Source organism: Rhinoderma darwinii, chromosome 7, assembly GCF_050947455.1.
Source record: "Rhinoderma darwinii isolate aRhiDar2 chromosome 7, aRhiDar2.hap1, whole genome shotgun sequence".
NCBI classification, from domain to species: domain Eukaryota; kingdom Metazoa; phylum Chordata; class Amphibia; order Anura; family Rhinodermatidae; genus Rhinoderma; species Rhinoderma darwinii.
Window position 1 is genome coordinate 96,336,017 of NC_134693.1, and position 13,924 is coordinate 96,349,940.

The window sequence follows — 13,924 nt, forward strand, 5'->3', positions numbered from 1 at the left end:
ACAGGCCTTTAACTTGAAAAGAAACGGGTTGAATAGTTTTAATAATGAATGTAATGTATCCTATTGTTTAAGTTTTGGAACGGGAAAAGCTATTTTAATAGTACCCTGAAATTTTTGCTAGCATGTTTTTGTTATAGCAAAGACTTAAACGCTGTACATGGTTGTTTACCCCTACAATAATTAACCTCTTAACGCGGAAGGACAGATATATCAGTCCTTTGCAGCTGCTAGTTCGCGCAGGACGGCGGATATATCCGTTCTCTGATTGCGTGGGTACTGACAGTATACACACACACACACACACACACACACACACACACACGCACACACGATCAGCGGCAGGAGCACGGCTGTTATACACAACCTGGCTCCTGCTGCCGGAATCTAAGCAAGCTCCGATTCCGGCAGTTTAACCCATTAAATGCCGCTGTCAATAGCGACATCGAATGTGTTTGACAGAGGGAGTGAGCTCCCTCTTTCACTTCATCGGCGCTCCCGCAAAGAAATCGTGGGGCGCCGTCGGGTTTCCATGGCAGCCGGGGGCCTAACAAAGACCCCCAGGTCTGTCTTCAGCAAATGCCTGTTAGGCCATGCCGGATTCATGGCCTAATGGATTGCCTGTCAGTTTTACACTGACAGGCAATAATGCTTTGGTATACTAAGTATACCAAAGCATCATATATGCGATCGGCAGATCCCATAGTGAAGTCCCCTGGTAGGACTAAAAAAAAAAAATTATGTAAAGCAGTTAAATAAAGTTTGTGAAAAAAAAAATAATTACAGTCAAAATCAAATAAAACTAAAAGTGGTTTTATTTAGTAAAAGTGCAAAAACAAATAACACATACATGGTATCCCCGCGATCGTAACAACTTGAACAATAACATGAACACATTAATTAAACCGCCGTCCAAAAAAAACGCAAAAAACAACTGCAAAATTCTCCAATTCCCTCCATAAAAAATAAAATAAAAGTTAATCTATAAGTCCTATGTACCCCAAAATAGTACTAATGAAAACTACACCTTGGCCCGCAAAAATCAAGCCCACATACGGCCACATTGACGGAAAAATAAAAAAGTTACGGCTCTTGGAATGCGGCGATGCAAAAACAAGTCATTTCGTAGGAAAATATATAAAACCTTTACATATTTTATATCCCCGTAATCGTGCCGACCCATAGAATAAAGTTAACGTTATTTACGCTGCATAGTAAACTGTGTAAAGTTATAACGTGAAAATCAATGCTGGAATAGCTGCTTATTTTAAATTTTTTCCTAAAATAAAGTTAATAAAAGTTAAAATCGATAGATTATAAGCATCTAAAAATGGTGCAATTAGAAAATACAAGTCGTCACGCAAAAAACAAGCCCTTATACGGGTATGTCGACGAAATAGAAAAAAAAGTTACGAATCTTGGGATGTGACCGTGAAAAAAAATAAAATAATCCTTGGTCATTAAAGCGCAAAATGGCCTGGTCATTAAGGGGTTAACATCTTCAAAAGCTCCTGTCGACTAAAGTCGAGACACACACACACACACACACACACACACAATATTTTGGGGTAATGGCTGCAAATTAGATAAATAAGCAAAAGCAGCAATACTCACCTGCCCTTTCCCCTGGCGATCCAGCGGCACTGCCGGTGATTGTTTACATGCACGCATTTGATAGCTGCAGCCAATCAGAGGGCTCATTGCTGACCAATCATATTTTTGCCATAACACTGATCCCTCTAATTGGCTGCATGTAAACAATCACATACGTGAATGTAAACAATCACTGGGAGGGCCACTGGAGCGTCATCGCTGGATGGCCAGGGGAAAAGATAGATAAGCACTGCTTCTTTTGCTAATTTCTCTCATTTGCAGTCATTAAGGCCCCATGCACACGACCGTAAAAAACCTCCGTTTTTGCGGACCGCAATTGCGGCCCGCAAAAACGGAGCCATTCACTTTCATTGAACACTGACACCTTTCCGTAGCACTACGGAAGGGTGTCAGTGCCCTGGAAATGTTCCGGGAATTATGGAACATGTCCGTTCTTTCGCATTTTGCGTGCCGTGCTCCCATACTTTGTATGGGAGCACGGCCAGAATATGCGGCTGTCAGTCAGCGGCCGGCCGTGCCGGCAATCGCGGGCACGGTCGTGTGCATGGGGCCTAACCCAACATTTTCAGAACCCGGGTACCCCAATCAGGCTTGGACACACTGTTGTGTATACAACCCTAGCTATTAAACAAAAACTTTAAAAAAGCCAGGACGTATAAAAGCATTCTTTTATGGGTTTTTATTTCAGTCGTACAGGAGAACATAATTTGTCTGGTTCCTAATTTAAGAGGGACCAGCAGATTAATAAAAAAAGAGTGAAATATTCAAAAAAAAACAAAAAAAAAAAAACGACAACAGGGGTCAATGATGAGCAACAGTCTGGCCTGTTCCACCCCTTACACCACATTTTAATTCACATTACATTTCCTCTCTCAGCCAATCAGTGAGAGAGGCCATCAAAATACAGAAGTGGTTATACAATAATAGACAAAAATACTCACAAAATAGCAGACGGTCCAGGAAGCTGATGCCATGAGATTGCACTGGAAGCCACGTTCCTGCCTGTCATAATGAGGTCTATTTCATACCCATGTCGTAAAATCTGTTCACAAACACCCAAGCAAACCAGAACTGCCCACGAACGTCACAAATAGCAACCACTAACCGGGACTGTATTTAAAATAACACTACACACATACTAAATGTATAGTACTATACACAGCCCACCCCCAACAGCAATCACTCTGTACGAATACAGTCTATTAATCGCACGTTAGCGCATTCATACAATTAAAACGTCTTTTTTTTTTATAGGACGGCTGCCCATAACACACGTAATGAAGCGCAGACCGTAATGAAGCACATTCGCCAGAGAAATATTAACATCTGTGACCCACAGACATGTAGATCATTTTTTTCCGTGCCAGAAAGGAAGAGGTTAAGCTGCACACATAGGAGAGAGATTTAATCCTATGTGACACGGCTCTCAAACAATAATTAGCACCTTTTCCCGAGCACAGTGCGTACACACACCCCTTCGGCTTTAAAAATAAAATCTAGAGTAGACGCAGATTAAATATTGCAGATGCCTGCAGTTTCTATAATATATATATATGTACAGTAGCTTGTACGCATTCAGGAAAAAAAATGCCCCCAACCCCCACCATACTCTCCCTCTCTCCTCCCCCCCCCCTCCCTTCCTTCCTTCTCTCTCCCCTCCTGTTAGGCCTTTAGTGGCTTTGAAAATGCAAATCCGTAGATATTTAAGCAACATTCCCTGCTGTAATCTTCAGCTGTAAACGTATAGACAATTAAAGGAAAACTAAAACCCCTCATCAGCACACTGGCGCACGCATACGGTGGACTGGCTGAAACGTCTGGATAGTTTTTTGATTTTTTTTACATTTAAACCACAATTTGAATAAATAAAAAAACACTGCCAGCATGATGCTTAAAAAGGGGGGACATGTTGCAGCCCCCCTGCACTTAATCCTGTATCATTAGGATGGAATGAAGTTCCCGTGAACAGGAGTGAAGGCAGATCAGATCTACTGCAGCAAATCATCTGGAGGCTTTCCACTCTCCGGTACCGACAATATAAACAATATGTACAACAAAAGCAATACAAAAAAAAAGCACAGACCATAAAACGCGTCGGTCCCCTTTAAAGCTTGCAAAAATGACACTGCAACATAACCAGAAGCCGTAGTATAGAAACGTACTGACCTGATAAAGTGCAACTGTGCTATAATCCAGCGATTTGAGGCATACAAGGTAAATCCAGTACAAAAAACCAAGAAAAAGACACAAAATAAAAATAGACAGGATTCAAAAACAACAATAATAATAAACTCCAAACACTCTTCAGCTTGCTTTTTTTCTTTTAAAGGTAAATGTGCATAAACCAGAGACTGGCAGCCATTTTGCATTGATCGTTCTCTGTGCTCTCTCCTCCCTCTAGCTCTCTCTCCCTCTCTGAAGGAAGCAGCTTTTTTTTTGTGACCTTCAAATAGAGGCAGGTCATGTGACCAGGGCTAGACTTGTCAATCAAGAGATTAAGTGAAAAAGGAGGAGGGGCTGCCAGTCTAAAAGGGACAGCAGCTAATTTATCAGCATTGTTACCTGATTTCTTAGTAACCAAGAGGATACAGAAGAGACACAAACACGCGCTTCTCTTAGGAGATACATAGATTTTTTTTCTAAATCTTTGTTTCCCACAGAATTGCATAAATATATTTAAAACTATAGCAAATAAAGTGGGTTGCCTCTTTTACTTGACATACAATTGAATACATTTGACAATTTACAAAGGCTTATTAATACAGTGAAATCTAACGGTGGCAATATTTTGTAGCCAAAAAGAGCGCACACAGTTAAAGGTCTGTTTAAATTAGGTCAATATTATTACAATTTCCTAGTTTCCGTGCAGTTGTAACAATAGTCGGCCAGTGTGAATGAAGATAAACGATAAAATTTACATTGTTGATCGTGGCGCTCAAGAAAAAAAACAAACCGTTAACTACACAATCTGTAAGGCCCTGTTCACACAGTATGTATTTGCCGCATATTTTGACGCGTTTTACGTGCCGAAATACGCACCAAAAAAAAAAAAAAAAAGCTTGCTTTAACTTCCCATTGTCATCTAATTTTTTAGGCAAGCGTATTTAAATTACGCATTGTGTAAAATAAAGTGTCACGTCAATTCTTTGCCACATAAGGCATGCCGAAAACACACTAAATATTCCCATAGGGAATGGGACCTTATTTATGCGCCAAAAAACAGAGCGCACTGAAACTGCATTAAAAAAAAACGGAAGTATTTTAAAAAGCACTTTAGAAAAACGCTAGCGTATTTGACATGTTTACATATTGGGGTTTATAACGCTGTGTGGCCATGCCCAAAACGTAGATGGCGTTCAGTGAGACATTCAAATTTGGTATTCCTGACTAGCGAAGGTAGTCCATAGGCAACACTAAAGGCCCTATTACACTAGCAAATTTTGTCTGTTGCAGCGAGCGCTGATCAATGAGACAGCTCGTTGATGGGCGCTCGTTTGCTCCTGCCACACGGAGCTATGTACAGTGAAGGAAATAAGTATTTGATCCCTTGCTGATTTTGTAAGTTTGCCCACTGTCAAAGACATGAACAGTCTAGAATTCTTAGGCTAGGTTAATTTTACCAGTGAGAGAAAGATTATATAGAAAAAAAAAAACAGAAAAATCACATTGTCAAAATTATATATATTTATTTGCATTGTGCACAGAGAAATAAGTATTTGATCCCTTTGGCAAACAAGACTTAATACTTGGTGGCAAAACCCTTGTTGGCAAGCACAGCAGTCAGACGTTTTTTGTAGTGGATGATGAGGTTTGCACACATGTTAGATGGAATTTTGGCCCACTCCTCTTTGCAGATCATCTGTAAATCATTAAGATTTCGAGATTGTCACTTGGCAACTCGGATCTTCAGCTCCCTCCATAAGTTTTCGATGGGATTAAAGAGGCTCTGTCACCAGATTTTGCAACCCCTATCTCCTATTGCAGCAGATCGGCGCTGCAATGGAGATAAGAGTAACGTTTTTTTTTAAACGAGCATTTTTGGCTAAGTTATGACCATTTTTATATTTATGTAAATTAGGCTTTCTAAAGTACAACTGGGCGTGTTTACAGTAAAAGTACAACTGGGCGTGTATTGTGTGCGTTACATCTGGGCGGTTTTACTTCTTTTACTAGCTGGGCGTTGTGTATAGAAGTATCATCCACTTCTCTTCAGAACGCCCAGCTTCTGGCAGTGCAGACACAGCGGGTTCTCGAGAGATCACGCTGTGACTTCACTCACTTCCTGCCGCAGGTCCTGCATCGTGTCGGACGAGCAAGGACACATCGGCACCAGAGGCTACAGTTGATTCTGCAGCAGCATCAGCGTTTGCAGGTAAGTAGCTACATCGACTTACCTGCAAACGCCGATGCTGCTGCAGAATCAAATGTAGCCTCTGGTGCCAATGTGTCCGACACGATGCAGGACCTGGGGCAGGGAGTGACGTCACAGCGTGATCTCTCGAGAACACGCCGTGTCTGTGCACTGCCAGAAGCTGGGCGTTGTGAAGAGAAGTGGATGATACTTCTATACACAACGCCCAGCTAGTAAAAGTAGTAAAAACGCCCCGATGTAACGAACACAATACACGCCCAGTTGTACTTTTACTGTAAACACGCCCAGTTGTACTTTAGAAAGCCTCATTTACATAAATATAAAAATGGTCATAACTTGGCCAAAAATGCTCGTTTTTTTTAAAAAAAAAACGTTACTCTTATCTCCATTGCAGCGCCGATCTGCTGCAATAGGAGATAGGGGTTGCAAAATCTGGTGACAGAGCCTCTTTAAGGTCTGGAGACTGGCTAGGCCACTCCATGACCTTAATGTGCTTCTTTTTGAGCCACTCCTTTGTTGCCTTGGCTGTATGTTTCGGGTCATTGTCGTGCTGGAAGACCCAGCCACGAGCCATTTTTAATGTCCTGGTGGAGGGAAGGAGGTGGTCACTCAGGATTTGACGGTACATGGCTCCATCCATTCTCCCATTGATGCAGTGAAGTAGTCCTGTGCCCTTAGCAGAGAAACACCCCCAAAACAATGTTTCCACCTCCATGCTTGACAGTGGGGACGATGTTCTTTGGGTCATAGGCAGAATTTCTCTTCCTCCAAACACAGCGAGTTGAGTGAATGCCAAAGAGCTCAATTTTAGTCTCATCTGACCACAGCACCTTCTCCCAATCACTCTCAGAACCATCCAGATGTTCATTTGCAAACTTCAGATGGGCCTGTACATGTGCTTTCTTGAGCAGGGGGACCTTGCGGGCACTGCAGGATTTTAATCCATTACAGCGTAATGTGTTACCAATGGTTTTCTTGGTGACTGTGGTCCCAGCTGCCTTGAGATCATTAACAAGTTCCCCCCCGTGTAGTTTTCAGCTGAGCTCTCACCTTTCTCGGGATCAGATACCCCACGAGGTGAGATTTTGCATGGAGCCCCAGATCGATGTCGATTGACAGTCATTTTGTATGTCTTCCATTTTCTTACTATTGCACCAACAGTTGTCTCCTTCTCACCCAGCGTCTTACTTATGGTTTTGTAGCCCATTCCAGCCTTGTGCAGGTCTATGATCTTGTCCCTGACATCCTTAGAAAGCTCTTTGGTCTTGCCCATGTTGTAGAGGTTAGAGTCAGACTGATTAATTGAGTCTGTGGACAGGAGTCTTTTATACAGGTGACCATTTAATACAGCTGTCTTTAATGCAGGCACCATGTTGATTTGGAGCGTGTAACTGGTCTGGAGGATGAACACTTAATGGTTGGTAGGGGATCAAATACTTATTTCTCTGTGCACAATGCAAATAAATATATATAATTTTGACTGATTTTCTTTTTTTTTTTTTTTTATATATAATCTATCTCTCACTGGTAAAATTGACCTAGCCTAAAAATTCTAGACTGTTCATGTCTTTGACAGTGGGCAAACGTACAAAATCAGCAAGGGATCAAATACTTATTTCCTTCACTGTATGGGGACAAGCAGTCGTTACTCCAATCACTTGTCCCAATACATCTTCATGTCGGTAGCGCGTCTCCCTGTTTACACAGGGAGATTTGCTACAGACAACGATAATATTTTACTTTTTTTAAAACTATACGATCAGGCCAAAAAGAGTTTGCTCGTTCATCTGCTGATCGCTGCCCTGTTTACACAGGGCAATTATAGTCTACAACGATCGTCTGCCTGACAGTTGCCCAGTTTAAAACCCCCTTAACACTCCTCATCTGGCAGCAAAGATCGCCCTGATCCTTCACACCCCCGATTCCACTTGTCCATATATGTAAAGAGATGACAGGAGGTTGTCCAGGGCAAGAGCAGCTGTTTAGGAAGCTCCAGCGACATAAGGGTAAGGCCACACGGAGCGGCACTGACTTGGCCAATAACCCCGGCACCACGGCTGTTTAACAGTCTGTTAAAAGCCACGTGTTGTTGCGGGTATAACTGCCAAATAGCGCTCCTTCCCTGGGTGTCCAAATAGCAGTTTATGACCACATGTAGGGTTTAGACAGTGACTAGACATTCCTTCCAGCCAGGACGGGATGTCTATTCACAATCCCGGCACTTCCTTAACGTTTCTGTGATACTTACAGCGAAGCGTAATCTTGCTGTAACATGTCATTTACAGGGAGATCTCACGTGATTACGTTTGCTCTGCTGTAAGTACCACAGAAACGTTAACGAAGTGCAGAGGTTGTGAATAGACATCCCGTCCTGGCTGGAAGGAATGTCTAGTCACTGTCTAAACACTTCAGGAACGTTAATGTGTCAGTACAAGACAGCACATAGTGAACAACGCAGTGTCACTATGTGCTGACTAAATTAATGGAGAGGAGTGCATGACACGGATTAGACCAAGTGGGCGTTGTACAGAGGAGTGTATGACGCTGACCAAAGTAAAAACACGCCCAGTTGGGCATTAAGAAACTCATTAGCGGGGCGCATGGCTTAGGCATGGCGGTGTGAGGACGCGCGTGTCTGAAAATCGCTTACTCACCGGTCCCCCGACTCAGAATGACCAGGGGGAAACACCGCAGGAACCTCCCGGAAACCTCGGGCACTCATTCAATCGGCCGGCTTCTCCGGTCCACCCTGGACGGCACTCCGCAGCGGTCCTCTTCGTCTCCTCCTGCAGGCCGCACCCAGACTCTGTCGCAACGTGGGCACACCCCGCCTTCTTCCCCTTCTGGCCGGCTGCTGTCAGACGGCTGCTCCCGAGCCCCTGGAGGGGAGAGGTCGTAAATAGAGAGAGAGAGGTCAGTGTGGGACGGAATTCCCAGGGCCACCCCCACCGGCAGAGGCCTTTCCCCCTATCCAGCCCCAGCCAGCACCCGGACGCGGGGTATTTAACATAGCGCAACCGGGCAGGGTGCATGTTGCGGTCACACAAGATGTGCGTGCTCTGGCCACACGGGTGGAAACATTAGAGCGCCAGCATTCCGTATCTTCCCTCGACATATCGGTCCTCTCTCAGTCCTTAGCTACCCAAGCTACGCAACTCCGGGACCTCTCCCTACATTTGGATGATGTCGAGAATAGGGGGAGGCGTAATAATTTGAAACTGAGGGGTTTGTCTGAGTCTGTACCCCCAGATGAACTTTATGATGCGGTGACACACATTTTTATCAAACTCCTGGAGCGTCCGCGGGATATACCCATAGAGATGGACAGAGTTCACAGACCAGGAGCTGAGCAGTCCGAACTCCGACCCCCAGAGCGTCGATCTCCGCGCTGAGACCGTGGGATTGGGCCCATTGACCTCATCCTCCAGGACGGCGTTCACCGCGGAGGGACTGAATGACCTTTGGCACTCCTATGTGGACATTTACTTGTACTTCTTCTCACCCTTTTTTTTTTTTTCCATAGGGCTCTTTGAGGGCGGTGAAGAACGCATTGTTGGTATTGCTCTACGGCCATTTGTATTGCTGTGGGCCTGGGGGGGAGGGATGGTCTTTACCGGTTGGGGGATGTTTCAATTGTTTCACCTGTTTCACCAAGTGGGGGAAGGTGGGCTCTGGTAATTGTTGATTTGGTGAGTCCGGGGCTTAGATGCAATTTAATTGAGATATCTAGTTGACTATTGAATTGCTGAAACACTGTTTTTGCACGGCTGTCTTTCCTCGTTGACTATTAGGGTTCCGTGTAGCGGTGTCGTGTTCGAAGGCCTTCTGCGGGCGACATCTCACGTTGAGTCGTGGAGAGATATTGTACTCAGACTTTAGAGAACTCGTGTTTCTGGCGCCTTCTTTATTGCTGCTCCTGTGTAGGAGCTTTTTCTTCTTTCTTTTTCTCCCTCCTGTCCATCCCTAAATCCGCTACCATATCTGACATTACTGTTGTCTCCCTGAATACGCAGGGTCTGAATGTTCCGGAAAAGAGGTCCTCCATTCTCCGTCTTCTGAGGAAAAGAAAAGCACACGTGGCCTTCCTGCAGGAAACCCACTTTCGGGCGGACTGCATCCTGAAGCTCACGGACTAACTATCCTGATGGGTATCATAGTGTATCCCTTGACTCCAAGACTAAGGGAGTCTCCATCCTGATCTCACGTTCCCTTCATTGGGAACACGTGGAGACTTGCACGGATGGAGCGGGCCGGTACCTTTTCGTGAAGGGTAAGTTGGATAACGCACTGTACACACTGGCCTCATACTATCTCCCTAACACTGGTAAAGTGACCTTCTTGGACAGGGCAGCGCACCATAGTATACGACGATTGCTGCATGAGCACCAACTTGTAGACGCGTGGCGGGTTCTGCATCCCTCAACCAAAGACTACACATTTTATTCGGCACCACACAACTCCTACTCTAGGTTGGATTAATTTTTCCTGTGTCACACACATCTCTCTAGCCTTACATCATCCTCAATAGATGACATAACGATATCTGACCATGCCCTTATTACTCTCACTTTAGCTCGCCCAACGGCCCGCCCTCGTTCCTGGCAGTGGCGACTGAATGAATCGCTCCTACAGGATCCGACGGTGGTCTCAGATGTTCGCAGGGAATTGGAGTACTTCGACACAAAACACGACGGGGATGGACTCTTTTTGTATTTGGGAGGCGCACAAATGCGTGGTGCACGGTTCCTTTATACGAATTGGAGCCAAACTTAAGAAAGAACGGACGGCTCACCTCCGGGACTTACTGACTCGAATACATAGACTAGAACAGTCTCATAAAGGTAGCTCAGGGTAAGGGCAGAGCTGGGGCAGTTGAGGGAGCAGGTACGTTCACTTTGTCTTGCAAAGGCGAAGGCCACCTTAGTTAAATGTAGACGGCACTTTTATGAATTTAGTAACAAACCCAGTAGGACCTTGGTCAGAGCTCTTCGGAAAACCCGCTCACGTACCTATGTCCCACACGTCCTAGGCTCACATAATGAACGGCTGCAGCTCCCACAAAACATCTGAGGCCTTCTGTGCTTATTATCACTCTCTATAACCTCCCGAAGGCATCCTCCTCCCCAGATGGCAGCAGTCAGATGGAGAAGATTGAGCAGTATCTTCGGTCTTCAGGGATGAAATTTATCCCACCAGAGGATATTGCGGCCTTGGAGGCCCCCATTTCCCCGGAGGAGTTGTCATGGGCACTGAAGGACTAACCCACGGGGAAGGCGCGGGTCCAAACGGCTTTGTCCCTGCCATACTACAAGACCTACTCAGACGTGCTTACGCCCCACTTCCTCCGGGCCTTCAATTCACTCACTGAGGGGGGGGGGGGGGCTCCATCCCAGGAGACACGTTGAGGGCACACATGGCGGTCATACCCAAGGAGGGGAAGGACCCATCCCTATGCCAGAGTTATCATCCTATTTCTCTACTGGATGTAGATCTGAAACTATTTGCAAATATTCTGGCATATCGATTGACTCTGCTCTTACACAATGTGATACATACTGACCAAGTGGGTTTTATGCCCTTGCGGGAAGCGCGAGATAACATCACGGGTGATTCATTTAATGTACCAGGCGGCAGTTTCGTCCCTCCCCACTTGTTTTTTGTCGACGGACGCAGAGAAGGCCTTAGACAGGGTCAGTTGGGACTTTGTTAGCAACTTTGCGACATATAGGTATGGGGACTCATATGATGTCCTGGATTTCGGGTCTCTACTCCTCCCCATCGGCCCAGGTTAAGGTCAACGGGCACTTTTCATCTTCATTTACGATCACTAATGGTACATGGCAAGGCTGCCCCCTATCTCCACAGATTTTCATTTTATGCCTGGAACCCTTGTTGTGCCATATCCGCTCCAACCCGGATATTACGGGCCTGGGCCTGGACCTGGGAGGCAGGCCCCATAAGGTTGCCGCCTACGCGGATGATTTACTCTTCTTCCTCACAGCACCAAGAATTTCCTTGCCCAACCTGATGGCGGAGCGGAGTAGATACTCGAGATTATCCAACTTCAAGATCAACTACCAGAAGTCAGAGGCCCTTAACATCTCGTTACCACAGACTCTGGTTACTGACCTGTCTGAGTCTCTCATTTAAGTGGGCAAGGGACTTGCTTAAATACCTGGGATTCCAACTTCCCAGTGATCTCTCACCTTAATGCGGTGAACTTTCCCTCACTTCTTCAACGTATAAAGGCTGACTAGGATTCTTGTACGTCGGGCACCTTTACCCGGTTTGGTAGGTGCGCGATTTTTAAAATGAACATTTTACCGCGGATTCTGTATCTTTTTCAGGCCCTACCGATACATATCCCACGCCCGTTCTTTCAGTCCCTACTGTCCCTTGTGCACAAATTCATCTGGGCAGGGAAACCGGCGCGTTTTGCCCGATCCCTGCTTTTTCGTGTAAAGTGGGAGGGGGGCATTGGCCTTCCGGATTTTGTCTCCTACCATCATGCCTCCCACTTGACACGAATTTTAGACTGGTTCCGACATGGCGGGATTAAAGAATGGGTGTCTATGGAACAGGCTTTTGACAGTCCCTATACAGGCACTTCCTTGGTTGGGTAGACATGCTCCCCTGGTAGCTCGGCCCCACCCTTGCAGTTGCAGCACGGGTTTTTCCTCGGGCGGAGTTCTCGCCGTCCCCCTCCCCGCTGTTCCCGATTTTGGGCAATCCAGCTTTTCCACCGGGACTGGACAGTGGCCCCTTCGAGCTTTGGTTGAGGGCAGGTAAGGGACAGGCAGTACACTTTTTGCAGGATGGGATGTCTAGCGCTCAGCTACAGTCTTTGTTGGACCCGGTCCCTTTCTCAGCGTGGCAGGTTACCCAGTTGCGACACTTCCTGGCGTCATTAGAACATCCAGCGGCGCAACCGCGAGATAGCTCCCAGTTTTAACTCCTATGTACAGGCACGATTCGACACTCGTTGTCCAGACTTTATACTCTCGTGACCTCACCCTCCAATCTGCCCCCACCTTCTTACCTGCTTAGCTGGGAGAGGGACTTGGGCTTGACATTTACCCCTGAACAAAAGGAGCGCCTGTTCACCATGACGCATAAATCCTCTATGGCCAGCAGATTTCAGGAGGCAGGGTTCAAGATTCTGTCCCGTTGGTATAGGGTGCCTTCCAGATTGCATGCAATGATCCCGGCAGCCTCACCATTATGCTGGAGATGTGGTGACTATGTGGGTACAATCATACATATTTTTTGGGACTGCCCACTCCTGGCTGACTTCTGGTCCGAGGTGTGGCGCACTTCCTCGAAATTTACAGATTTCCCCCTTCCACGATCCCCGTGCCTTTTCCATCTATGTGAGGTCCCTCTGTCTACGTATAGACGCTCGGTGGTTTGCCATTTGGTGAACGCGGCTACGGCGTGTGTTCCTGCACTGTGGAGACAATCCAGTCCCCGTCAGTGGGCATGTGGTTCGGTAAGATTCAGGAGATCATGAGAATGGAGGACCTCACGGTATCAATGAAAGGGTCCCATGCCTCCTTCCTCAGAACATGGCGTGAATTGATCCGATTTCAAGCCACTGCGGACTATAAGGCCATCATGGCCCCTTGACTTCACACCTAGAACCAATGTGTCAGGTCAGATCTCTCCCTTTCCTACTGTCCCTGCTTTTCTCTTTCTTTCTCTTACTGTTCTCTTGTTCGCTCCTGGAGTATTATGCACGGCTGTGGGTTCAGGGTGCATATCGGAGATTCTTTCACACTTTGAGCGATGTATTAATTTCTTGTGATCCCATGCACTTATGTAATGCAGATAGTCGACCTGTGGCCTGTTGACTGTACTGCACTGGCATTTTCAAATTGTGTTGTGTATACTTTGTGTTACAAAATGAAAATAAAATAATTTATAAATAAAAAAAATAAAACT

General features: G+C 45.8%; 1 protein-coding gene across 5 annotated transcripts in view; it reads right to left on the bottom strand.

Annotated features, from left to right (window-relative positions):
- Positions 1-13,924, bottom strand: part of TNRC6B (trinucleotide repeat containing adaptor 6B) — a 175,582-nt gene that overhangs the window by 101,497 nt on the left and 60,161 nt on the right. For 3 of the 5 annotated variants that reach the window (XM_075833723.1, XM_075833726.1, XM_075833722.1), the window contains exon 1: positions 3,778-4,011. The exons of the other annotated variants lie outside the window; for them this stretch is intronic. In XM_075833723.1, the coding sequence (XP_075689838.1) occupies positions 3,778-3,980 (203 nt within the window). In that variant the 5' untranslated portion in view covers positions 3,981-4,011. Of the gene's footprint in view, positions 1-3,777; positions 4,012-13,924 lie in introns of those variants that run through there. 5 annotated transcript variants of the gene reach the window in all.